The 27,709-nt window shown below is 35.1% G+C and overlaps 1 protein-coding gene across 2 annotated transcripts in view; it reads left to right on the forward strand.

Moving 5' to 3' along the window:
• LOC136026504 (adenylate cyclase type 5-like) overlaps nt 1-27,709 on the forward strand; it is a 300,964-nt gene that overhangs the window by 77,724 nt on the left and 195,531 nt on the right. For both annotated transcript variants that reach the window (XM_065703133.1, XM_065703134.1), the window contains one exon: nt 19,368-19,718. In XM_065703133.1, coding sequence (XP_065559205.1) covers nt 19,368-19,718 — 351 coding nt within the window. The remainder of the gene's footprint in view (nt 1-19,367; nt 19,719-27,709) is intronic.

Here is a 27,709-nt window from a genome sequence, read left to right on the forward strand (position 1 = left end):
ATCTCAAAACCATAATATTAAAAAAAAGTCATGTACCACAGTATCAGCGCCTAGGCCTTATTTTCTCTTAATCCTTTTAGTACTGTCACTAATTCTTCCTCACAAAATAAACTTTCCTTCGCTTCCATAGTGTCACAAGCTCTTTTTTCGTTTTTTCCTATATCATTTCTTGCAACTGTATCATGGTTAAGTACTTCCTCAAAATGTTCTGCCCATCTCTCTTTATCTCTTTCGTTATTCCTAATTGCAAGCCCTTTTCCATCTTTAGCTGAGACAAGTCCATTTTGACAATTCCTTCTCATTTTTTAACATATCAATGCAATGTTTTACTACTATCCCACCTGGCTGCATTTTCCAGTTTACGTTAATTCTATCCATGGCTTCCACCTCAAATTTACCTACATTTTTTTACGCCACTTTCGTACAACCTTGTGAAAATGGGGCAAATAGGAATGAAAGAAGCTCATCATTGGAATAACCAATGTCAAAAATCAGTAATCGGGGGTTTTCAACCTCCCCGGGTTTGGGAACTAGTGTTTTAGACTGTGAATCACTGTCGAATCTCCTTTTTTTTAAGTTCAAAAGGTTGGACCGTAAACAAGGCCGCGTCTTGGAGGGGGTTCATCCCCCCTTAAAATCGTTTCCTGACTCGTAAAACCTTTACAAAAATGTATATAAATACATTTTTGACGAGCTTCTTAAGTTTTTGTAAGCCTCCCCCCCCGTAAAAAATCATAGTTATGGCCCCAACCGTAAATTTAGATTTTTCCTAAAATTAAATGTCACATAATGCTTTCTGATTCGCCTCGACTGATAATAAAAATTGGTATGTCATTCGTGTTTTTAAACTTAATTATTATTTAATTATGATTTTCAATTCGTTTTTCTTCTTCTCTCTCCAAAATGCGCCATTACACTTTCTAATACATTCACTAGTGAAACTTACTTTTTGCTAAGCAAAAGGTGGTGACACTAAGTTTCCTTTTCATGATAAATTAGTTATTTTTACTCATGGCTTATTAATTCTACCTTAGTGAAGCCGTGAAGGGGATTTTCATATCAAAAGGAAATAGGGCATTATTATAAATTAACACTTGGGTAGGTTACCTTTGTTTAATAACGAAAGAATCAGCCCTATTCATCAAGTTGACAAATTTGGCCACATATTCAAATCAGATAGGCTACATCATTTATTGATTATTATTTATTTATTGAGAAAACACAGAACAGAGAACAAAACAGAGTATATAAACACGGGCGTCACTAAAAAAATGTCGTGGTTTCCAAAATATATTATTCAAAACAAAGTGGATGGCGGCATATTGTTATTATTTTGATTTTTTCAAAAACAAGAATACAAAAGGGATTTTTCAATGAAAATACCCCAAAAAATATTTTCAAAATATAGCAAGGGGAGTAAAAAATCAAAGGTGCGATTGAACCCCTCTCCCTCCTAGATGATTTACCTACATATGAGGAAAAAGGGAAACAGATTATATACAGCGAAACTATCTAAGGTAACACAAAAAAGATGCAAACTTTAAAAAAAAACAATATTATTTTACAAACTCAGCAGAAAGGACCATTTATTTTGATTCTGATTAATTTTCGGATCATGTTTGGCTATTTTTTAAATCTCACTTCAACATAAAAAATCAACTATAATGAATGACTCCCAATACTTGTGTCACACAATGTTTTATTGATTTGGCACTAAGGAGATTCTCACTTGATGGGTGTCAGTGTACATCCGCAATTAACACCTTCTGGGTGTTGCTGAACCTTTTCCACTTCAGGGCACCCTGGTGAAACTTAGTGTCAGGGAAGAAATATCGTGTTACGCTGCGCATTGCTTTCAAATGGGTTGTCGATCCAAAGAAGATCAGCCAGAACCTGCAACTCATGCAACATTATTAATCGATAAGTACTTAATCTAAAAATTAGGACCCCCTTTAAACTTTAAAGTGCCCCCCTGAAAATAACAACAAACAAACTAATTTTGTTCTATATCCGAGCTTGTCCCTGAATATCATCTGTAGAAATAATTTGGAATTTAGCAACAGCTCTTCTTTCAGCTAAAAGCTGTGACTGACATTTCAGAAAACGTTTCATAATTGAAATTGTAAAGCTCTTTTCACTTAGGCCGAAATCTGGCCTTTCAAACGGATTACTCAGGTCTCGAATACACAGAGTACTCAGGTTCCCGTCCCAATGTAAACGCGTCTTAAATTACAGGAACAGTTTCGTAAGGGACGTTCCAACATAGTCTGCTTAGTTCCAACAGCCTCCTCTCTGAAAACCTAAATTTTCTCCAATTTAGAGAAATTTTTATTCAAATTATCTATTTTTATAATATTCTCCCCCCCCCCATAAAAACTCGGTAAGTACCGATTTCCACAATATACGAACCTTACCAAGTCCCATTTCGCTGCATTTCCTTATTAAGCCCTTTTAAATCTGAAGTTTTTTTCCCCCAATCAAACAGTTAACGTGGTAACGAGGTGTAAGTAAGGACCGACCCAGCTCAATAGTAATCGAAACACTATACCAATAGATACATCGAAAGAACTAGATTTTTATGCTGATATAAAATTTACAGGTTTTAATTTTGGTTATACCCATCAAAAGTTACAAGCCAAATAATATCTGCCTTATTTTTGAAAAAAAGAGGAAACAGCCCCTAAAAGTCAGAGAATCTTAATGAAAATTTACCGTATCAGATATATAGAACTTAGAACAATAGAACTTTTAATTTTCGTTCCAATGCATCCTCTTAAAATACCCTAGGACCATTATTTCAACACGATCACCCCTTGAAAAAAAAATGAAAAAAATAAAAAATAAAAAAGCATCCGTGATCCGTCTTCTAGTAAAAATAACAATATTTCGCATTTTTGAATATAGTAATTAAAAACTTCTATAGTTAGGTTCTCTGGTACGCTGAATATGATGGCATCATTTTAATTAAGATTCATTTAATTTTATGGGGTGTTTTCCTCCTATTTAAAAATCAGGCGAATTTTCTCAGGCTCGTAACTATGGATGGGTAACACTAAACTTCACGAAATTTAGATATGTGGAATCAGCATAATAAGCTGATTATTTTGATGTATGTACTGATATTAAATTTCGTTTTTTAAAGTTTTGGTACCTATTAAACCGAGTCACTCCTTACTTACAGTCGTTACCACGAACAGTTTGATCTAAGTTTATTGCTGATCGACGAAGAGGTAATAAATAAAATAGAAAGAAAAACAGAATTAATAAAAAAAAACACTAGGAAGCATATAGATTGCTATTTAACCTGTCACATCTTGAAGAGTGTTATTTCTTACGAAGTATTTCTTAGTTTTTATCCAATTTCTTTTTGACTTTTTGGTCAATTGCTTTATCCACTTTCTACAAATATAATAAAAAGTTTGTATAAGGCTTGAGGGAATCCTTTCCCTTTCTTTCTTTTTTTAGTGCTTTATATTTATTGTGCTTATGAACTAGATTCTACATGTATGATTATTTTTTATAGATATTTTGTATCATTTTGATTTCATTATATACTAAGAAACGACTATTTATTAATTATGTAATTCAATATGTTATTTATATATTTATTATATTTTAATTTGTACGTTATAGTTATTACATATTTCTTTTTTTCTACTTTTTTACTTCTTTTGTTTGTTATACAGCCAAAACAATTATTATTTTAATTCTCAATTTTTGGATAAGTATTTTTTGTCTCGGGAAGTCAACATAAGGTTAATGTCTGGGGTTTGCTCTTCCATCCACTTCGTCTAAAAAATGTAATGAAATATTGGAAATCTTTAAGAAAGTATTTGGTCTAGTTATAATAATTACCTTTGATTTTGATATTGTGTATTACGCTCTATTCTAACTTTAACGCTAAAGATAACCGTATTCCCTCCCTCAATAAATGGAAGCCAATGAATGGTTTCCAATACTTATATTTTATACAATATTGTGTTGTTTTGGTACCAAAAGGCTCATCACTTGGTGGGCGTTCATGTACTTCAATAATGGAAACCTGATGGGCATTGCTTAACTATTTTTAATCCAGGACACATACCCAGGTGAAGAGAAGTATTAAGGTAAATAAACAAAAATATCGTGTTACTTTGTGCAGTCGCTTCATACAGATCGTCATTATAAAGGAAATCAACCGCACCTTTAGACTCATGCAATATTATTAATCAAAAATAAAGCTTGATCTAAAAATTTTGACCCCTCTCAACTTTCAAGTACCCTCCCCCCGATAAAAAATAACAATAACAGACAAACTAATACTGTTCTAAATCCGTGCCTGTCCCTTAATACCATTTGCAGAAATAGTTTGGAATTGCATAACAACTCGACTTTCAGCTAAAAGTTGTTATTTACATTTCAAAAAATGTTTCGTAGTTGAAACTGCAAACCTCTATACTTTCAGACAAAAACCTAGCCTCCCGAAGTGATATCACAATACCCAGGTCTCCGTCCAAATCTAAACACATCTAAAGTTACAGAAACGGTTCTATTAGGGACATCGCAGCACAGTACCCCCTGTTCCAAGAGCCCCTCCAATTGAAGTAACACATTTCCCCCACTTTTGGGGGCTTTTTATATTTAATTTATCAATTTTTAATATTGTTCCTACCTCCCACCCCCTCCAAAAAATTGAGTAATTGCCTGACTTCCTAGAAATCCTCCTTGAGAATTTAATAAATATAGCAATATCTCTCTACTCAACAGGATTTTGATGTCTGATAGAAGATAAGGTGAAGTAGCTATCAAGAAAGTTAAAATCTTTATTTATTAAGGTTACCCTACTTAAAATACACTATAAGAGAAAACATTTTACAGACTAGTAATTGCTTACTAGTACCCGTGTAAAAGCATGAAAAGGATTATTTTGAAGAACATTGTATCTTATGAACGAATCTATATAAACTTATAATAGAAGAGTAAAAAATCAAATAGAAGAAAAACGGAATTATTAAGAAAAAATCTGATAGAAAGAAAATAGAAAAAGCTTTCATTTTTCTAACTCGTCAATTTTAATTAAATAAAGAAATAATAATAGATTGTTGCTTTACATGTCACCTTTTGAGGAGTGTTAATATTACTAATTATCTTTTAGGGTTTTAACCAAATGTTCTTTTACTTTTTTTGCGAATTGCTTTACCCATTCTCCACCTATATAATAAATAGGTTATATTAAGACTGAGTCTTTTCCCTTATTTCCCGTTTTTTTTGGCTTTTTATATCTTTTATATTTATGTACATATTTTCCCATGTTCATTATATACATTTTTATTAATATTCTACCTTATATCGATTTTATTATATATTACATATTTTCTGCTTATTAATTAAATAATTTAATCTGTCTAATTATAAATTTAGTATTTTTTTCCCTTTTTTATACATTTGTTCTTTTGTATTTCTTTTTTCTGCTTTTTTTTAGATGTTATGCAACCTAGACAAACATTATTACTTTAATTCTCAATTTTTGGAAATATATCTGCTCTTGGCAAATTAACATAGGGGTACCCAATTTTTTGTGGGGTTAGTTCCTCCAGTCGCTTAGTATAAAAATGAAATAAAATACTGGAAATCTTTAAGAAAGTATTTTGGTCTTATTAGAATGATTATTTTCGAATTTAGTACTGGGTATGACATTTATTCTAGCTTTAACTTTGATCCCTTCCCCAACCTCCTTCAAATCCCTTGTCAGAACTGATGCCTCCTTTAAAATTTTACATAACTCAATTTTTACCAATTCGTTTCCAGGGTTAGTAAAAAACCCTCTACCTCATACCCTTTACCCCCTATACATATACATATGCCTCCTTTTAACCTTTCGCTACTCTCGAAGCTCTTTAACCGTATTTTTTAGTATGTGATTTTTAATTAGTTCTTTTTTAGTATGTGAATTTAGTTCTTTTTTTTTTAGTTAAAATTGACGAGTTAGAAAAATGAAAGCTTTTTCTATTCGAATTTCTTGAAGATTTCCAGTATTTCATTCCAATTTCACGTTTGAATAAAACTTGAATATAATTAAAAAATTGGTGATGAGCAACAATTTTGGTAAAAAGTCCCTGTTAATATTACTACTAAAGAGTTTCGGTTGGAATTTCTGGGTATGATATTTTATTCTAGCTTTAACTTTATTCCCCTCCCCAAACTCCTTCAAATCTCTAGTCAGAACTGAAGCCTCCTTTGCAATTTTACATAACTCAATTTGAATAACTCGTTTCGAGAGTCTAATTGTGAAGCTTTATATTGATTCTCTTTAGTGGAAACTCAACCTTGATTGAAGTTATTTAACCTTGTCTGGCATCACCAAGACTGCAATAGTTCAACAAATTTCTTCGATGTAAATTTTAGCTAATGGTTTTTGTAAAGAAAATTATTTACTGAGTTTCGAACGTGATTTTTATTCAAGATTTCTTTTAGACTTTTTTTTATATAGAAAATGTATGTTCTTCAGCATGCAGAAAAAACTCATAAGCCGATACGTGTCTCTTGATTAAACAAGTTGATCAGGCGTGCCTGATTTTAGTAGAAGAAGTATATAAGTCATTTTTAACTAATATATCACATACCATTTTTTGTATTTCAGCAGCTGAAAATTAGCCTGATTGAGAGTCAAAATAACCAGCCCACTTTTTCCCATTTTGTTATCATTTTCAGCCACCATATAAATTCGATATGAAAAGAAAACGATTATAAAGTTTACGTAGGTTATCCGAACAAAGGACAAGTTTAAACTGTCATGGTATTACTTTTAATTTAAGACTTAGCAATCGACCAAAACAGATCTTAACAAAAAAAAGCTTTAACCCTGAAGATTCTGTCAATTCGCCCATTTCCCTTGCAAGTACGATTTAAGAAAAAAGAAAACAAACAGGATAACCCCTAAGTGTGTTCGGCCACGTCATGATTACTTATCAGGCCACAATCTGGATTAGTTGCTCATAAGTTACGCTTGCTAACCCGGAAAATATAGGATAAACGAGGATAAGCGACTTCATTTCAGAGAACATGAAACTATTTGCAGATAATAAAAGGAGAGAGCAGCCAGGCTATTTTGCTGAAGAGGTCTAGGTAGAGAGCGGCTGGTACACTCGTGTTTAATTGTTTGTGTTGTCAATGACCGGCGCTTGATGTTCGTTTGAGAGGTTTTACTTTTTGAGAGGCTATATTAAACCATATTTAAGTTTTAGTTGTTTTAGAGAATATGCGCTCTCCTCGGGACTTCTATCAGGTCGGTTGATTGCAAAAAGGTAGGAATTGGAAAGTTAGGAGATATTATTTACATAAAGGAGCACAGGAAAGGCAATTTGAGGCCACGGAATCAAATGGGGAGGAAAAACGCTCCTGGACTTAGATTATGCTGATGATTTAAGCATATTAGATGAAAGTGTTGAATTTTTGAAATGAATGAATTTTTGGAGGTTTTGCGAGTTCAGGGTGCTAGAATAGGCTTGAAAATTAATGTTAAGAAGACTAAGTCGTCACTAAGCCTAGGAATAAGTAAAGATGAAAAGGTGACATTGGTTAACGAAAAGATTGATCAGCTTGGCAGCTTCACTTACCTTGGTAGTATTATTTGTAAAGAAGGTGGGAACAGTGAAGATGCTAATAGAATAGAATAGCGAAGGCTCAGGGTGTTTTTTCTCAGTTAAAAAAAGTTTGGAAGAATAGGAAGATAAGTCTGCAAACCAAGAAAAAAATATTGGAAGCTACAGTGATGACAGTGGTCAAATATGGCTCTGAAGCATGGGCGCCCCGAAAAGCAGACTAAAATTTTCTAGATGTTTTCCAGAGAAATTGCCTACGGATTTTTCTGGGTACCCGGCTGACTGACCATATTTCAAACAGTAGGTTTTACGAAAATGTGGTTCAACCCCGCTTTCTAGGGCTATAATGAAAGAAAGGTTGAGATGGCTAGGCCACGTTCTGCGGATGAAGGATGACAGATTGTCGAAGATTGTCCTTTTTGCCAACCGTCTGGGGTTTACATGGAAAGCAGGTCATCCTCGTCTGTGTTGGGAGGATGTCATAAATAATGATTTAAAGGAAATGGGAACTTCCTGGGAGGGTGTAAAGAGGGAGGCCTTCCATAGATTAGATTGGAGAAGGAGCGTGCGTAGCTGTGTTGGCCTCAGGTGGCTTGGTGCTGAAGTTAGTTCTTAGTAGTAGCAGTAGTAGTAGTAGTAGTAGTATTCACATAAGAATAACGAGGCAGTTAATAATTGCCTATATTTGCCTGAGAATTATATTAGTATTAGAGAGAATACACAGTTTTCAAGACCTATGCTTGCCATTGATGTATTGCTACCTCTCTTCTAGAACATTTGAACCCCCAGGAAATCAAAACGTATAAAAGGGGGTATTTAACGCGGTATATTTTTTGGGGACATTTTTCAGGGGAAGGTTTTTTTCTAGGGGTTATTTTCTGCGGGGAAGTTGTTTTCCGGAAGGGGGTTGTAAATACCTGCCATTCCTGCTTCTATATATTTCATAACTAGAAGTTTTTTTGTTTAGAAGAATATGTGTAGATTTTGCTTGGATTTAAAGAAGATTTAACCTTTAATCATATCCAGATTCTAATAAATTTAGCAAAAACTCTAAGCGAAGAAAAGGATTTCCTGTATAGATTTCCGTGTTGAATAGTGGTTTTCGATGGTATTGGTTTGTTTTTGAGACGTTAGATATTTTGAGCCAAATATATTATCCCTTATTTCTAAAGTAATTTTCTCTATGGTTCTTAAAGTAATTAAATAAAAAAAAAACATGTTTTTTTAACTGAAAGTAAGGAGCGACATTAAAACTTCAAACGGACAGAAATTACTTCATATATGAAAGGGGCTGCTCCCTCCTCAATGCCCCGCTCTTTACGCTAAAGTTTGACACTTTCTCTCAACTCTACTTTTTAAAACAGTAAAAAACTTTAGCGTATAGAGCGGGGCATTGAGGAGGGAGCAGCCCCCTTTTTGTAGATAGGAGCTTGAAACTTCTAAAGTAAGGTTCTCTGATACGTGGGGTGTTTTCCCCTATTTTCTAAAATAAGGCAAATTTTCTCAGGCTCGCAACTTTTGATGGGTAAGGTTAAACTTGACCAAACTTAAATATTTAAAATCAGCATTAAAATGTGATTCTTTTGCTGTAGCTATTGGTATAAAAATTCTGTTTTTTAGAGTTTTTGGTTACTATTGAGCCGGGTTGCTCCTTACTACAGTTCGTTACCACGAACTGTTTGATTTGATGAAGTTTCTGTTTATCTTCAAAGACATATTTTAAATACTGAAAATAGATGTCAAGTACGGACATTAATGGGTGCTGGAACAGGGGACGGGTCATTACCCCCCCCCTCCTAAATGTTTAAGTTACCGATGCTTTAGTGTTAAAAATTGTGTTTTTTTTACAATCAACTATTTAGGGCTGTAAAAAAGACCAAATCTCAAATTGAGCGCCTAAATAGCTCTAATTTTTCACATGCTGTAGTGCGTGCCTGATTTGGATATGTCAAATTTTGAGCCTTTAACAATAACGCGAAACCTGATTCGTATTTTGTATGTAATTTGAAGTAAGAAAAAAGAATAAAAATCTTATAGTAGCAATACCTTTTACAGGTAAATTCTCTATTTCTCAGTGGCTAAGCTCAGTACTAACCTTCTTTTTAAGTTTTCTACGGCTGCTAGGAAACGCTACCATGTCAGTGATTTGTCAGTTTTAACATACCCATATTAAAGGATCAAAGCCGCACTTCTGTTTATTTTTACTTCCTTAGATTTTATGAAGCTCCCGAGACTCGAGCTTTAAATTCGTTGAAAAAGGATGCGGTGCCGATGCCTTCCATTTGAAATTTTTTTGTCCGAAAAGAGCAACGTTAGGTTGAAGAGCCTTGCAATTTTTTTATACTGATTTGCAAATACATCTTTCTTATTATATGCGCACAAACTCATCAGATATGTAAAAATTATCAGATGCGTATTTTAGCCCGTTCAATTCAGCAAATTAATTAATTAGTTATTAATTTATTAATTAGTAATATTAGTTATTATATTATATTATTATAATAATAAATTAGTTATTATATTAATAAAATAAAAATTATATTAATAAAATAAAATTAGTTATTATATTAATTAGTAATATAATTAATTAATTAATTAATTAATTAGTGTCAACGTCAACAAGCCTGTAAGTGGCATATTATAAAAAGCACGACTCTTCTTCTAAGATTTTTATTTAATAAAAGCTCATCTTCACACTAATTAATTTGAGTACCAGCATTAATTTTTACACAAGCTTCCTAGTATATTCAAAGAGTGAGACAACTTTTTCCAAGGTTAACGGGGAATAACTTATACCTGTGTTATGCTTTTCCATTGATCAACAAAAGTCGATAACAAAGGGCTCAGAAAAGGAATGTCCTTAAAAGCATTGATTGGAAAATCAAGTTAATAGAGGCAAGAATTTTATGACTGGAAAGATAAAGAAGATGAAAGTCGAAAGCTTTGTCATTGACAGAGATGAAAAATGACAAGGTAAGAGGGGCCCCGAGAAGTTCTTTGTCAGTTGCTCTTAGAGAAATTTAGATTAAAGATCAATGAATGTTAAGATATGCCTCAACAGAATTAGACTGATACACATCCTAATACACATTTGTGTAAATTCCATGCATTCGATTGATGGCTTGGAATGGTATTAGGAAAGGTATTTTTCTCCTCTATGCTTCCTCCTCTCTTCTTTCCTCCTCCTCTCTCCTTTCCTCCTCTCCTCTCCTTTCTCCTCTATGCCACAGCCACAATTACAGCCACAGCAGCAATACAATCAAAAGCGAAACATTTCTGGGAATAATTCAAAACAAGTTCTTCTTCAAAAGAAAGTAATTGGATTGTACTCGTACTCCTGTCAATTTTTCTTTTCCATTTAATCCAGAGTTTCGTTCACACTGACATTACTTTCTAAAAGTTTATTTAGTTTTAAGATATGTTTTCCAGTTATCAAAGTTCAACGGCGATGCTTTTTTAGTGCCACATTACGGCACTCTGATTTTATCTGTAAAGAAAAAAAAAATGGTCAAAAAGTGTCAAAACATTTCAGCCTAGAATATTTCTGTAGAGATTAGACAGACGTGCATATTTTATTGGTTTCTATGTATTCACTAGGCTCTGCTTTTATTTGACTGGAATGAAATTTAGTGGACATAGCGAGAATTTTGTAGAAAGAGAAATGATACTTCCATTCTTACCACTTCATTCCAGGTTCGCATACATAACCTTTTTTCAGAGGGGGGTGGGTCTTACAAAAAGATATATTCGATGAGGGTTTGATAAGAAAATTAAAAATGCATGAAAAATTAGTTTATATTCATTTTCGGTATGTTTTTGTGAGCCAGACAAAAAATACGGGGAAAGGGATTTCAAATCCCCTAACCCCTCCTGGATACAGCCTTGTACATATCATTCCATGCACTCATGAGGAAATTAAGATATGTGGCTCTAGGCGAAGGGAAGGGTGGCAGAACAATAAATTTTGGCCGAGGTCTTCTCATTTGTATAAATTGAGAGTGTAACTACTAAAGGTTACGGACTCTATCCTTGAGCCAAACTAAAAACTTATCGTTTTTTTTATTAACTTATATTTTACATTAGCTTATAATTCAAATATTAACTTATAACTTACAATAATATTAACGTTTAACTTATATTTATTAATTTTTTTAATAAATCATATTTTTACATAAGAAAAAAAGCAAGTTGGAATTTAATTGGCCTTGTATATTCAATGCACCTACTACTGCTACTATTACGACTAATAATAATAATTATAACTCATCACAGCATCAAGCCACCTGAAGCCAACACAGCCACGCATTCTTCTCCTCCAGCCCAATCTATTCCAAACCTCCCTCTTTACATCCTCCCAGGAAGTTCCCATTTCCTTTAAATATTTTTTATGACATCTTACCACCCCAACCGCGGACGACCTGCTTTCTGTTTAGCCCTATATGGTTGGCCAAAAAGGACAATCTTTGGCAATCTGTCATCCTTCATCCGTAGAGCGTGCCCAAGCAATCTCAACCATTCTCTCATTATAGCCCTATAAAGCAGGATTGAACCATACTTTTCGTATAGATTACTGTTTTAAATACGGTCAGTCAGCCGGGTACCTTGAACAATCCGTAGGCAATTTCTTTGGAAACATCTAGAAAATATTCATCCACTTTTCGGAGTGCGCAAGCTTCAGACCCGCATTTCACCACTGCCTTCACTTTGCTCCTAATATTCTAACCTTAGTTTGCAGATTTATCTACCTATTCTTCCAAACTTTTTTTAGCTGTGAAAAAACACCCTGAGCCTTGGCTATTCTATTTTTAATATATTCACTGCTCCCACCGTTTTTACTAATAATACTACTAAGGTAAGTAAATCTGCCCCCCTGCTGAATCTTGTCGTTACCCAACTTCACCTTTTCATCTTCACTTATTCCTAGCCTTAGTGACTTAGTCTTCTTAACGTTTATTTTCAAACTTATTCTAGCACCCTGAACTTGCAAAACCTCTGAAAGTTCATTCATTTTACTCATATTTTCATCCAGGATGCTTAAATCATCAGAATAATCCAAGTCCAGGAAAGTTTTTCCTCCCCATTTGATTCCCTCCCATTGCCTTTCCTGTGTTTCTTAAGACAAAGTCCTTCAAAATAATCCATATAAAAGAGGATAGAACAAAACCCTGCTTAACTCCTTATTTGATGCGAAACCAGCTGCTAACCTCATTTCCTTCCTTAACTGCAGCAGTGTTAGTCTAGTACATAGCACTAATCACTTTAATGTATTTGTCTGGTATACAATAAAAGGAAAAGACCTTTGCTTAAGCTCTTCTATCAACAGTATCAGGCACTTGCTCATAATCTAGAAAACTAAGGACCAAAGATGTTTGATGACTCAGACGCTGATGATTTTTTAACCTAAGAGTGAAAGTTCTGTCGACACATCCTCTAGCTTTTCTAAAATGCACTGTTCTTCTCTTAAAACTTTGTCTACAGCATCTCACAGTCTAAAAAGTCTCGTATTACAAAGTAATTTGCTACCTACAGAGACCAGACTAATAACTCGATAATTACCGCACTCACTCTTATCACCTTTCTTATGTAGTGGTTTAATTAAGGGTTTCCTATAATTGCTCGGTAGGCTACATACCCTTTTTCAAAAATCATATTCATAATTTTCAATAACTTATTTCTAACCTTAGAACCGCCATATTTGAGAAACTCATTGAGACTACTATCAGAACCGGGAGCCTTATTATTTTTTAATCCTTTTAGTACTGTCGCTAATTTTTCCTCACAAAACAAATCTGTCTTCACATCCAAGGTATTACAAACTTTTTCATTTTCCTCTATATCTTTCCTGCAACTCGATCTTGGTTTAGTAGATTCTCAGAATGTTCTATCCATCTCTGTTTAACTCGTTGGTTATTACTAATTATGGCCCCATTCCTATCTTTAACTGGGATAAGTCCAGATTGACTACTCCCACTCAATTTATTAATATGCCAGTACAATATTTTACTATTATGCCGTCTAGCTGCATCTTCCAGATCCTCGGCAGTTTTATGCATGGCTTCCATTCACACCTCCTTAGTTTATATTTTAATGCTTTATCCACTTTCTTTACATTCCTTTTGTTTTCGTATGATCTATCACAGAGATAATTCTTGTACAGACCCCTTCTCCTCTCTATTAAAAATAAAGCTTTTTCACTAATATTCCTAGCTGAGGCCCCAACTTTCTTCCCTAAGACAACATTAGCAACTTCACAAACTCTTTTCTTAAAATTATCTTAAAAAGATAATATTATTTTCTTAAAATGTACCTAAGCTAGGATATCATCTTTCCCTATTTTCTACCTGTGCGTTAAAATCTCCTAATAAAAACGCTATATTTCTACCTGGAACCCTGTCTATTTGCTCCTGTAACTGTAAGCAAAATTCATCTGAGTCACTATTATGTCCGTTAGTCGATTTTACAGGGGCATATACTATTATAACTGATAGGCTAAACTTTTTAGTCATAAAATGAGCAATTAGTATTGTATTTATTGATAACTTCCCAGCCTAAATAAGAATTAGATGTTTCCATATTCATCATGATCAGTTTCCGTATTCATTCCTACCCCTGGGATAGGTTTTCTGAAACTCCTAATAAGTCCAGTTCGAATCGTCTGAATTTCTCAGTCAGAATGTCGTTAAGATAGTTGTTTTTTGATGTCGCAACATTCCAAGTTCCAATTTTCATGTTCATTGAAACTGTTTGGCCTCAGGAAAAGTAATGGTACCAGATACCAGTGCAGGACGGGACCAACAAATTCTCTCAAGTCTACACCGAAGCGCTTAAGCTGGCTTAGAACCAGACAGCAAGAAGTCCCTGGGACCTCCGAAATAAATAGAGGCTTTTTGCAACCCTGGGCCCTTCTTGGTCAAAACTGGTTTTCAGCCCTTGGCGATGCTCTTCTATCAAAAAGAGTCGAAATCCTGCACGAACAGTCTCAAGCCTATTAAGTAAAGAATAAAATGTAAAGGATGTGGCACTAGACCCTTGAGGTCTGAACCGGAGATGCTGATTTCCGTCTCAAGGCCCTTCAGCCAGGAAGTGAAATAGGGGGATGGGGGCCAACCACCTTCTGATTTCACACACCCTTCCTATTTAAGATTTCTGCAGGCACCCATTTAGAGCTGGGTCGTCTCTAGCTGAGCTTACAGAGTCATACCCCTGACTCCCAAAACAAATAATTTGATACACTAGGATTTGAACCCTCACCCTCTCGGGCAAAGGATCCCAAATCCAACCTATTACCTCTGACTCATTATAAATCCATGCCTACAAATACTATGCTACTACGAGGAGGCAGCCCATAGTAGATAAATTAGCTAGAAAGAGGTTTTTCAGATCGAAAAGGCCCACTGAAATATAAGAGGCCCAGAAGAATTATCCATTAATCAGAATCCTGCGTAAATGCTGGGTCTTTTATTAGGCTACAATTCCCCCAAAGGGTGACATTCCTCAAGTGAGAATAGAGTTGACTGCAAGGTCCCCAGTCTTGCAGGTTCCCTGGAAGGGTCGAGGTAGCCCTTTGCAGAGGCCGTTGTCCATAGATCTGAATCTCACGTCCTGCCACCGTTGTCCTCCTACAGAAGATCCTCCAATGATGATGTTTTGCATCACACGGCCAACCCCCGCTGCAAACCAAATTATCATCTCGCTTCGAACCCCTGCCCCTGCGAACACAGAATTGCAAGTCCAGTGTGTCAACCACTCGACAGGTACGGCTTGTTTCCAAAAAATTGTTAGTAACGATCAGGATAGCGAAAACAGCCCTTTATTCAATGTCCTATACCACAAATGATACATCCCTGTGCTTGCAAGTTTTTCAATCAAAGCGGTTAGCACCACAGGGAGCTCCCAGAGCTGTCAAATTGCTCATATGGTATATCCCTTGAACTAGTTGTTAACTTAATCCTCGCAGGTACGCCGAAACATTCTTAGGGTATGCTCTTTCGTGAACTTTAAAAGAAAATTCTACTTTGTTTAATTGAAAAACAAAAGTGTACTTTCTAATGATGCAAGTCACTCATTAAATCTGAACATCTTTATCTCAGGTTCAATACATGAGAAGTTAAATGATTTTCTAATATTTTGAGGAAAGTAGGTGTCAAATTTTAGTTTTCTTTCGTTTATTTGAATCTCGTATCCAAGCTCTGCAAGCTATTAAATAAAAAAAACACGTTTTTTCAATTAAAAGTAAAGAGCAATATTAGAACTTAAATCGAACAAAAACCATTACGTAGATGAAGGGGATTTGTCCCCTCCTCAACACCTCGTTCCCTATACTTAAGATTTTTAGTATTTTAAAAAGATTCTTATTGTTCTAATTAAACGACCCTTGTGTTTCATGAGTCGTTCTTACAGAATTGGCACACAATTCAAAATTTAGCCTAAAAAGTGAGGCGTTGAGGAGGAGGCAACCACCTCTATATGCGTAATAATTTTCTGTTCGTTTTAAATTTAATATTGCTCCTTACCTTCAGTTGAAAGAACTTGCCTTTTTTATTTAATTTCTGATCGTTTTCTAAATGATGCCAGGAAACGTGGCCCCACCTCCACGGATGAATCCTTCTCGCCACAGAAATATCCTTTAGACAATTCAATCCCGGTGAAAATTTACCATGGACAAATATCCTTAAAAACTCCACGCGTAAAATTGAGACGGAAAAGAGAAACCAGGCCACATAGAAAGAATTTTGTATAGGAATTCTGACAAATTCCCCCAGTGTAAAATTTTTCCTGACAATTGCACCCCCTAGAAACCTCTCACCATGGAAAATTCTCCCGGGAAAAAACCCTCCAGCAGAAAATTCGTCCTCCCAACCAAAAATGTATGCATTCTTTGTAATAACAAATACAATGCATAAAAAATGGGCAAATTTTATTACTTAGAAACCTTATTCCTGGGGATGCGGGGGTAGGGGTCATGTTACATCCAAATCCATAGCTATTGGGTCTCTTAACTATGATTAACAGCATCTCTATCTTAAAATTTGATCGGACGATCTTGGGGAAAAAGTAAACGTAAAAGGGAAGCTAGTTACCATCCAATCTTTTTGGTCAAGTCAAAAGAGCTCTAGAATCCGTGAACACGCATCCATGATCTTTTTTCCAGCAAAAAATGGAAAGTTCCAAATTTTTAATATGGGGGATTGAAACCTCCGAATTAAGGTTCTATCACACGCTGATTCGTTGCGATTTTCATTTTAGAATATTTGACTTTTAGGGGATTTTTTCCCCTTGTCTGTAAATCAAGTACGTTTTTTCAGGCTCGTAGCCTTTAGATTGTAACACTTAACTTAATGAAATCTATGTTTCTGTAATCATCATAATAAGCCAATTTTTTAATGTATCTATCAGTATCAAATTCCGTTATTTAGAGTTCCAGCTACTATTGAACCGTTTTGATCCTTGTTTATAGGTCGTTACAGCGAACTGTTTGATGGCAAAATCTCCCAATCAGTTTGAACTAGTTTGTCCATACAAGCTAAAACATTTTGTAATCGACGCGATAGGGTACTTCTTTAAAGTACCAAAGAATTTTATTGGATTTTTTTCTGTCTTGCTTCATTCTTGAAAACAATTGATACTAAATAAGTTTAAAAAAAATGAACTTTAAACCATATAAATAAGCCACTAGATTTCAAAATATCTATAAATCTATTCGAATCTGGGGGAGGAGTCCCCATTTTTAACAAAACCTAAACCCAGAAAAATAAAAATAAAAACTGATGGTCAATGAATTTCTAATTGTCGTGCTTCAACTCCTTAGAAAAATTTATCTGAAACGCCCCAAACCGCCCATTGCACTTCCTGAAGGGCCAAAAAGCGGAAATCAGCACCGCTGGTTTGGACCTTGAGGGTCTAGTGCCATCATACCTACTTTATTAGTTTACATCCTAAAGGTAGGACCTACGTACGTTTATGCTTGCAACCATAGGTTAAACGTATTGCTAGTATGAAGTAGATAACTTCGAAGACCACACTGCCTTTCCATGACGAAAGTAAAACAGTTCAAAATAGGGATGATACCTTTTTATTGACAGTGAATAGATATAAAATTATTTAACTGGATATTTCGAACACATATACAGTGTATACAGTGTACATATACTGTATATGTGTTCGAAATATCCAGTTAAATAATTTTATATCTATTCACTGTCAATAAAAAGGTATCATACCTATTTTGAACTGTTTTACTTTCGGCTAGTATGAAGATAAGTGTTCCAGGGTTATGCATCCACTTCCTTTTATTTCATCCTGCTTTTCATGTTTTTATGATCCTTTTGCACGTTTCCTTGGATGGAAGGAAAGACATTTTACATGAATAATTTTGTTAACTTTTCATCGTCTTTATTTATCTTTTTGTCGCAGCAAAGCTTTTAACAGCGCTTATGAAATTAATGACTTTCCACCACGTGAGATGTGAGCTACTCCCATGTTGTGGATGAGATTTTATTTCATAAGAAAGAAGATTTTAGAAAAGAGAAAAAAGAACTTCATTCAATACAAAATAAAACGCTTATTCTAGAAAATCATGTCTATAAGGCATTTAACCTAAGGGATAAATTAAAAATAGTAAGGCATAGAATAAAAAGCAAGGGTGAATAGTTAAACCCCCAAATACATAAAAAATAGCATGGGCGTCTACAAAAGTTTAAAGGGCCCTTAAAACTCTCCCCTCGTGCTAAAAATCTTGAAAGTATAAAAAGAAAATATTTTATTATGTTCACGAAAAGGGCTATTTGCTTGGCAAAAATAAAAGCCCTTTTTTTCCCCAAATACATAGCAAGAAGAACCTTTAGAACCTTGACACCTTGTATCCCGGGGTCTCCCAATTTCTTTGATAGTTTCTCATGATATCTTATATTTTCTGTATAATTTATCTATTAGCTTGTCTTCAGTGCCTGCCCACCTTCCTTGTTACCCCTGTTCTCGGTTCATGTAAAATAAATGTCTGTGATCTGTACGAAAAAAGACCTTATTATTGAGTGTCTAATTCAAACTAAAATAGATTGTAAATCTACGTTACTCGTGATTTGGTGCATGAGCGACTCCTTGCGTCAAATATTGAGTTAGTTGTGGTCAAGTTATCTGCCGCAAGTTTGTCTTTCACTGTATATTTGGCAAATATTATAAGAACTTCCCAGTAATGGCTAGGCTACGAGTAATTGTGCTCGGATGATTTTTTACGAGTGATTTTACTCGCATATACACTTTATATTTTGCTCATTTATTTTGTCGCATTATTGTATCATGTGGTCTTGTGTTGGAAATAGAATATTATAATAAATATGATACCATTAGAAACAATTAGGTTTTTCTCAAGAACCAGATTTGAACTTGGTTTTCGCAATATTTTAAATATAAAGGTAAAGGTTAAGAATACAGCATTGGACTTTACACTCCCTACCTGTGGTGCTGATCTTCGTTTTTTGGCCTTACAGCCAGGAAGTGCAATGGGGGGGGGGCAACCACCCTGTGCTTTCGCACACCCTTCCTGTTTAACTTCCCGAGGTTTCCCCAGGTACCGTTTTAGAGCTTGGTCGAACCCAGATGTCTCCCGGTACCCTTTTAGAGCTGGGTCGACAATTGAGACCTGGCTGAGATTCAAGTTGCCATTAGTTCTGGTGTGAGCCAAAACATATTTACAAGAGCTTGATCTCTTTGAAAGAACTGGTTGGATAATTACTTACTATAATTATTTTTTAATACTTTTGATCAATCCTTTGTTCTATTCTTTTTCAGGGACTGGTAATGGGAGTATTCGCACTTTTGTATCTCACTCTAGAAATCCTTGTCACTCGGTCTTTCCTGAATGAAGTTTATCTCATCATATTTTCTTACATTCTACTTATCACATTTTTTGCTGGAATTGTATTGACTTCTTTGGACTATTTTCTACGTGATCCTCATGTGGCAATCGAAGTGCCACATATTGCAGCTGGAGGATGGGCCACTGTGTTTTTTGTTTATGTAACTTATGCTTTTCTCCCATTGAACTTGAGGGAAAGTGTGATATGTGGAACTTTAATGTCTGGTGCTCAGATTGCGTGCATAGCAGCTCTTTATTCGTCAAGAGAAGACTGTATATTGCAGGTAAGGTTCCTATGTCTCTTCTATTGCGGTAAACTCCTATCTAGAAGCACTGCCATCAGGTTTAGCTAGTTTCTGCTAGCTGTGACAGTAAAAATCAAGGTAGGCTAATGTAATTTTGTATAAGATTACCTCCGTTGACATTCCAAAGCCATTAAATTAAAAATATTTTTAGTTCCCATTGTCCAATCTTAGATCTATTCATTCTGGAAACCGCAATTTTTCAAAGATTTTTCTTTGGTTGTTTAAAAATTATGATTTTAGGACGGTACCGTATTTTTGTCAGTGTTGCCAAGTTGGACCGTGAAGACAAATTAGCACAATCAATTGGTTTAATTTGACAATTTTTTTCATTTGGTAATGTTCAAACATTAATAATTTGTTGATTTGCAAAGACAATTAAACCTTCAAAGAAAAGTTACACACCACACCCTCTCAAGCCGCTTAGTGCCATATGTTTTTAGCTTATTTTTTTCGGCTTTTGCACCCACGTTTATTTTTTATAGATTGTCACCCGCTGCTTCCAAAAGCTATATAAGTGCATATGGAGGTGTTCTTCATTAAAAATTGGGTATCAATCTTTTCTTAATATTTTAAGATATAAAAAAAGTAAAGGATACGGCATTAGACTTTACAGTCCGTACCGGCGGTGCTGATCTCCGTTTCTTGGCCCTTCAGCCAGGAAGTGCAACATGGTTGTCAAGTTTCCACAACAATCCATCAATGATGCCAAGGACTGGATTTTCATAGTCCATGGGACTTTAAAGTTCAATAAAATGGCCTAAATTAGCCCTTTTGCCTAATATTTTCGTCGATTGAGGCAATTATCAGTTAGGATTTAACAACAGAGTCTGCCCCATTTTGATAGTCTTTAATCCTGATCAATGTGAAGGCGCCTCATTTGATATGTTAAGGAGAAGCTCTAAATTCATCGGGAGAGGGTGTCTTTGACATCTTTTCCAAGACTTCAAAACTCTATGTACGAGGGACAAGCAAGATAGTGAATTTTAGAAATCATTTCTTCATAGAAATTAGCTTATAAGAATTTTTTAAATTTTTAAGCCTCGTCTTAAGCTCCTAAAGGATTTTATGAGACTATGAGCTAAGAAGGACATTTTTATAAGCTTACTAGCTGTTGGGGTGGCGCTTCGCGCCACCCCAACACCTAGTTGGTGGGGGCGCTTCGCGCCAACCCCCAAGGCCCCCCGCGCGCGCAAGTCGTTACGCGCCATATTAGTTACGCGCCATTGTAGTTGCGTCCCTGTGTCCCACCTGTGAATATAGATAGATATATGTATATATATATTTTTAACTACGTAAAACTTGCGAATGTACAACATTCTTGGCTGTCCCATTGTCTGTGCATATAAATAGATTGTCAGGTTTACCGACTCTTGAACATGCAACATATAATTGTCCATGGGAAAAACAATCTGAGTTCAGATCTATACCTAATTATTCTTATGATTGCCCTTGAGCTTTGTTGATGGTGATTGCTAATCGAACATTCCCTGTGTCCCTGTCGTCATTTTTGTCTCGGTCGTCATTTGTGTTCCGGTGTCCCGGTCTGTAATTTCTCTTTGAGTGTCCTGGTTGTCATTTATATTCCCTGTGTCCCGGTCGTCGTTTGTGTCCCGGTCTGTATTTACATTCGTTTTTGAATTGGTCTTTTTTTAGGTTTTAGTTTTTTACCTTTTTTTAGTTTTTTTTTCTTTTTTTTTAGTTTTGTTTTTCTCCTTTATTTTTCATTTTTTTTTCGTTTTCATTCTATTTTCTTTGTTAGTTTTTTTTTAGCTTTTTAGCTTTTTTAGTTTTTTATTAGTTTTTAGTTTTTTTTTCTTTTTAGTTTTTTTGTAGATTTTACCTTTTTTTTTAGTTTTTAATTTTTTTTCACTTATGTCCTGGTCATCATTTATACTCCCTGTGTCCCGGTCGTCATTTGTGTCCCGGTGCTTTGTTGATGGTGATTGCTAATCGAACATTCCTTGTGTCCCGGTCGTCATTTATATTCCCTTTGTGCCGGTGTCCCGGTCGTCATTTGTGTCCCGATGTCCCGGTCTGTAATTTCGTCAGTCGAAAACATGACGTCAGCCGACACAGAAACATGACGTCACCTGATCCACAGATCTACAGACAGACAACTTATTTTTATATATATAGATATAAGCTTTAAGGATATATAAGCTTTAATAGGCTTTAAGGATATTTTCATCCCCAAAATTATTTATTAAGACACGTCTTAATCGCTGTAGTGCCTTGTCTTATTTACTGAATGATGGCAATAAGGAGTTATCATTTTTGGCAAAGTCGTGTGTCAGGAGAATGGTGTCAGCAACAGTAAAGGAGAACATGTCCTCTATGAGTGGCTATGTCCTCTAATGGATAGGATGGCTTGGCTTCTTTTAATCGCCTTATGCCTACTAATAAGAAGTGCCCAAGGAGAGAAATGCGGGGTCTTTTCTAATCGTAAAGTTAGATAAGACAAAATCTACTCTCCATTTTTTTTTTGTATAAGCTTTTCACCGTGTAGAATCTTCATCAAGCGAGTAGTTAGTATACTAAAATTTAAATCATTTGTCGGTGAGAACAGGGGTTCAAGTTCTGCTGTCAATGGTTATTTGGCTGGGAACGGTTGTCAGCGGTGAGTCTTTAAGCTAGTCCACTGTTGATCCAGCTCTAGATTGATGCCTAGAGGAATTTGGGGAAAAGTATGAGAAGTGTCGGATGAGTTACCCCCAACACTCTCGGTCAAAGACAAAGAACCACGAGGTCAGTACCTACACACAGAATACAACCACAAAAAGTTTCTAGCCCCTCAGTTTTGAAATAGCAAAATTATCTGGCTCAGCATTTAAAAATGCATTAGAATGTGAAACGCGGGGTGGAAAGTGGCTAGTAAGTTTTAATAGGACCGTGAATAAGGAAACCAATACATCAAACCGCGGCAAAGCTCTTCGAAATAAAGTAGAAAAGAAATGAAAAAAACCTTGGGAATTTAGAATTGTAAAGGATTGACAATAATAAATGGATTGAAAAATAATACAGGCTTGGGTACTGAGTGCCCTGTAAGTGAGTTTTAGAAGCAAATTTAGAGATAAATTACTGAAGATTATAAATATGATTGTTGAAAAAGGAAAAGTATCTTCTGATTTCTAAGAAACTGTTGTTAAATCTTATGTAAGAAACTTTGGAGGAAGTTTGGATTTATTTCAGACGAAGTTTGGAACGCACTCTTTTGTTTTGGGCATAAGAAATCCTAAATAAGTATAAATGAGTATTTCTTGGGGAATTAGTTTTTATGGTGGGGTGTGAGTGGGCTATAGGGCTGGAGGGAAGAGTGGTTTGAAAGGGTGGGGGTGGATGGGGTTGTATTTGGATGGTGGTTGTTACCGTAGTTGTTACCGATAATTGTTTTTTATTTATTTTTTTTTATTTACTATTATTTTATTATTTTAATTAGTCTAGGAAGTATTTAGGAATATTTATGTAGTTTTTTTTATTATTTAAATTTATTAATTTAGAATGCCTTTCGGAAGGTTTGTGTAGTTAATCGCTACGCGCTAAAGTTTATATTTTTCCCTAGCATAGTTATTTATGTCTATAATAGTTTATATTTGTATTTATTATGTGAATAAAAGTAAAAAAAAAAAAAAAACAGCAATGAGATGACTAATAGAATGATACCTGCTAGATAGAGAGCCAGAAAAATAACAACAAAAAACCTGAAGTTGAAGGAGATAGCTATGACAACTCTAGTGCTATCTTTCTGTTTTCTGATAACTCTTCTAGAAGATAGAACCCGGAAGGTGGTTAATATAAGCCCAAAGAAAAGTGGAGTTTGAGTCGATGTTAACTTAAGAGGACTAAGCCACATAAGATACATGGATATAGCAAAACCAATTAATTTATTCTTTCATCTAACACTTTCTTATCTCTTTAAGCTAACTCCTACTTTTATCAAAATAGTTTCTTGAGTAACCTTTAATGTTCCATTACCTTTTCCTTAATTTTTCATGTATATTCATCTTTTGCCTTAATTGAATTGATAGTTTTGTCACTATCCATATCTTTCAGTTATTGTCAATACCATCTTCCAAAATGTATAATAGGCATGTAAAGGGGGGAAGGGTTGTAGCCTCCTACCCAAGCCTCATGACTTTTATGGTTTCTTTTGCAACATCCTATGTTTTTTGGGCTTTTTTTTACGTTTTACCCCACCCCTAATTTAAGGCGTTCTTCCCTTCAAAGAGATTTTTTTGTGCGTGCTACTAGCGTTCCAATTACAATTAATTGTCGTTAGTAAAAATATTTTGTACATGCTTTGAATTATAAATTTTAATCATCAAACTTAATTGTTACCAAAAATTTACCAAAAATTACCAAAGCTACCAAAAATTTTCAGATGTGCGTGATTTATATTGGAATGACACCAACACGGTATGTTGTCCATATCTGTTGAGATGCAATGGCAGTGGCTCCTAACTAAAAAATGTGGGATTTGGTATTTATTGCCCGAAGAAAGATCACGGATGTGTGTTTATTTGTTTTTTTTGTCCCCAGGGGTGATTGTATCGACCCAGTAGTCTTAGAATCTTGCGAGATGGCTCATTCGAACAAAAATTAGAGGTTCTATTGCCCTTTTTAAGTGACAGAAAAAATTGGAGGGCAAGTAGGCCCCCTCCAGCGTTAATTTTTTCCCAAATTCACCGGAACAAAACTTTGAGATAGCCATTTTGTTCAGCATAGTCGAAAAATCTAATAACTATATCTTTGAGAAAGACTTAATCCCCACAGTCCCCGGGAGAAGGGCTGCTAGTTATGAACTTCGCCCATTGTCTACTCAAAGTATTGGTTATTGGGAAGTATACGGACGTTTTCAGGGGGATTTTTTTTGGTGGGGGGTAGTTGTTGAGGGGAGAGGGCTAAGCTGGAGGATATTTCCATGGAGGAGTTTTTCATGGGGGAAGAGAATTTCCAGATTTCCCAGCATTATCAACAAAAAAAAAATCAGAAATTAAACAAATAAAAAACAAGTTTTTCAACTGAAAGTAAGGAGCAACATTAAAACTTAAAACGAACAGAAATTATTACGTATATGAGGGTGTTCACCCTTCGTCAATACCTTTCTGTTTACGCTCAAATTGTTTTATAACCTTCAAAAGTGCTATTTATTCTAATTAAACGGCCTTTTTGATTCAGTGGTCATTCATAAAGAATTGGAAAAAATTCAAACCTTAGCGTAAAGAGCGAGGTATTAACGAGGGGTGAGCCCCCTCATATACATAATAATTTTTGTTCGTCTTAAGTCTTAATGCTGCTCCTTACTTTCAGGTGAAAAAACTTGTTTTTTTTTATTCAATTCATCATAAATGTCATTCAATCCCACTGTCCAGGACTAAGATAAAAAAAAGGCTAAAACTGTTCACGTCATATTTTAATGATTGCAGCAGCAGTCACAACTTCGTAAAGAGCTGAATGCAGCCTACATTAGCGAAAAGTTAGAAATTGTGTTAAAAAAACTATCTAACGAATCGAATTTTGTACTTATACGTGATTCAGGAACGATAGCTATTATCCTAATTATCCTATTATCCCTTGATAAAGTTTTTCAACTGAAAGTAAGCAGCATTAAAACCTAAATGAACAGAAATTATTACGCATATGAAGGGGGTATTCTCTTCCTCAACACCTCGCTCTTTACGCTAAAGTTTTTTCAGTACTTTTTAAAAAGCTTCTTATTGTTCTAATTAAATGACCCTTGTGTTTCAGGATTTGTTCTTAAAGAACTGGGACAAAATTCAAATTTTAGCGTAAAGAGCGAGGTGTTAAGGAGGAGGCAACACTTTTCATATATGTAATAATATCTGCTTGTTTTAAGATTTAATGCTGCTCCTTACTTTCAGTTGAAAAAACTTGTTTTTTTTATTTAATTTCTGATCGTTTTTCAAATAATCCTAGCAAATCTGGTCCCACCTCCACGGAGAAATATCCTCCCCACGAACACATCCTCTAGACAATTCAGTCTCGGCGAAAATTTACCCAGGACAATTACCCTTAACAAATTCACGTGAAAAATTGAGACGGAAAAGAGAAAGCAAGAAATATAAAAAGAATTTGGTATAGGAATTGGCGAATTCCCCCAATGTATAATTTCCTCTGACAAGTTCAACCTCAACCAGAAATTTTGTCTTCCCACACTAAAATGTTTGTATGCTTCCCAATAACAAATATTATGCGTAAACAATGGGGAGTTTTTATAGCTTAAAGACCTTTCCTCTGGGGCTGTGGGGGGAGGGTTATGTTACATCCAAAGGCATAGTTATTTGTCTTTTAACTGTGATGAACAAAATGGGTATCTAAAAATTTTAATTATACATTTTGGGAAAAAAGGCGTGGGGAGGGGCTAGTTGCCCTCAAATCTTTTTGGATAATTAAAAAGGGCACTAGAACTTTTAATTTTCGCTCGAATGAGCATTGTCACGATATTCTAGGACCACTGGGTCTATACGGTCACCCATGGGAAAAAAAAAATAAACATGCATCCGTGATCTTTCTTCTGGCAAAAATCCAAATTCAACAATTTTGCAGATATAAGTTTGAAATAACTACAATAGGCTTCTCTGATACACTGAATCTGAGGGTGTGATTTCATTAAGATTCGATTACTTTTAGGGGTGTTTTCCCTTTTTTCGAAAAAAAGGCAAATTTTCTCAGTCTCGTAACCTTAAGTTATTTAATTTAAATGAGCATAAAAATCCAATTTTTTAAATATATCATTAGTATGAAAATTCCGTTTTCGTAAGTTTCGGTTACTATTGAACCGGGTCGCTCCTTACATTCAGTTCGGTACCACAAATTGTTTTAGTATAAGTTTACTGTGATTTTTTTCCGAGAATTTTGACAAAGAGTCACAAAGTCTTCAAAAGTGATGGAGGATCACAACGGAAACTTCACCTTTTCCCAGGTCACCTGGTACCGAACAATTGGTCGTAGAAGCCTCAGAGGGGGCTCATTCGATTGGAATCTGAAATTTCTAGTGCTCCTTTTAAGAAACAAAAGGGATCGGATCTCATGTCCCTTTTACGTTCAAACTTCTTGGGCAAGTTAATGGGAATGTGGGACTAAATTAAAAGACATTAGTGCGTTCAGGTTGTGTAAGGTCATATTTGGAAAATCTGGGGAACAGCTCAGGGTATCGAACTGAAACTACCAAGGTGTATTAAGCTGACATTGCCAGGGCGTCTTGAGGGGAATGCCGAGCAAAATCAAAAGATACTATATATCCATGTTGTCAAAGGGAAAATATACAATATCTCAGGAACGGCTAAGGGTATTATATTGAAACTCTCTGGACATGTTCAGCTAAATAAAAAAAAGCATGAGCATCGAATTTGTCGAAAATGCCTATCTGCAGTGTTTCAAGAGCAACTAAGGGTACTAATTTTGAAACTATCAGGTAATGTTAAGGGATATATTAAACTAAATCAAAAGAGAAGCACATCAATGTCATCAAAATAGCGTATCTGCGATACTTCAGGAAAAGTTAAGTGTATTAAATAGAAACTGCGGTGTCTATATAAAACCCTCTATTTGGGGATATATGCAATAGCCTCAGAACGGAAATTTGTTATCAAAATGGGATGCTTAAAGTTCTAGTACTCTTTATAAGAGTCGTAACAGATTAGAGAGAATCCCATCCCCTCGAATGTCTTTTTTTCAAACCCACCTCTATAGCCCAATGGAACGTTAGATCAAAATTTTTGGAAATCTATTTTGTTCAAAAAAGCTAAAAGGCTCATTAAACTTAATTGCAAAGATAACACTACCGCCACAGCCCTTGAGAGAACAGTAGTAAATAACAAGTTACCTGTTGTTTACGCATAATTTTAATAAGCTCAAGGGAGCCAGTTTTAAATGTGAGGGAATATTTGACGAAGGGGGGGGGGTAGTCAGAGCTAAAGGTAATATTATCAATAAAAATCGATTAAAAATGG

The sequence above is a fragment of the Artemia franciscana genome, chromosome 4, assembly GCF_032884065.1.
Source record: "Artemia franciscana chromosome 4, ASM3288406v1, whole genome shotgun sequence".
Taxonomy (NCBI): Eukaryota; Metazoa; Arthropoda; class Branchiopoda; order Anostraca; family Artemiidae; genus Artemia; species Artemia franciscana.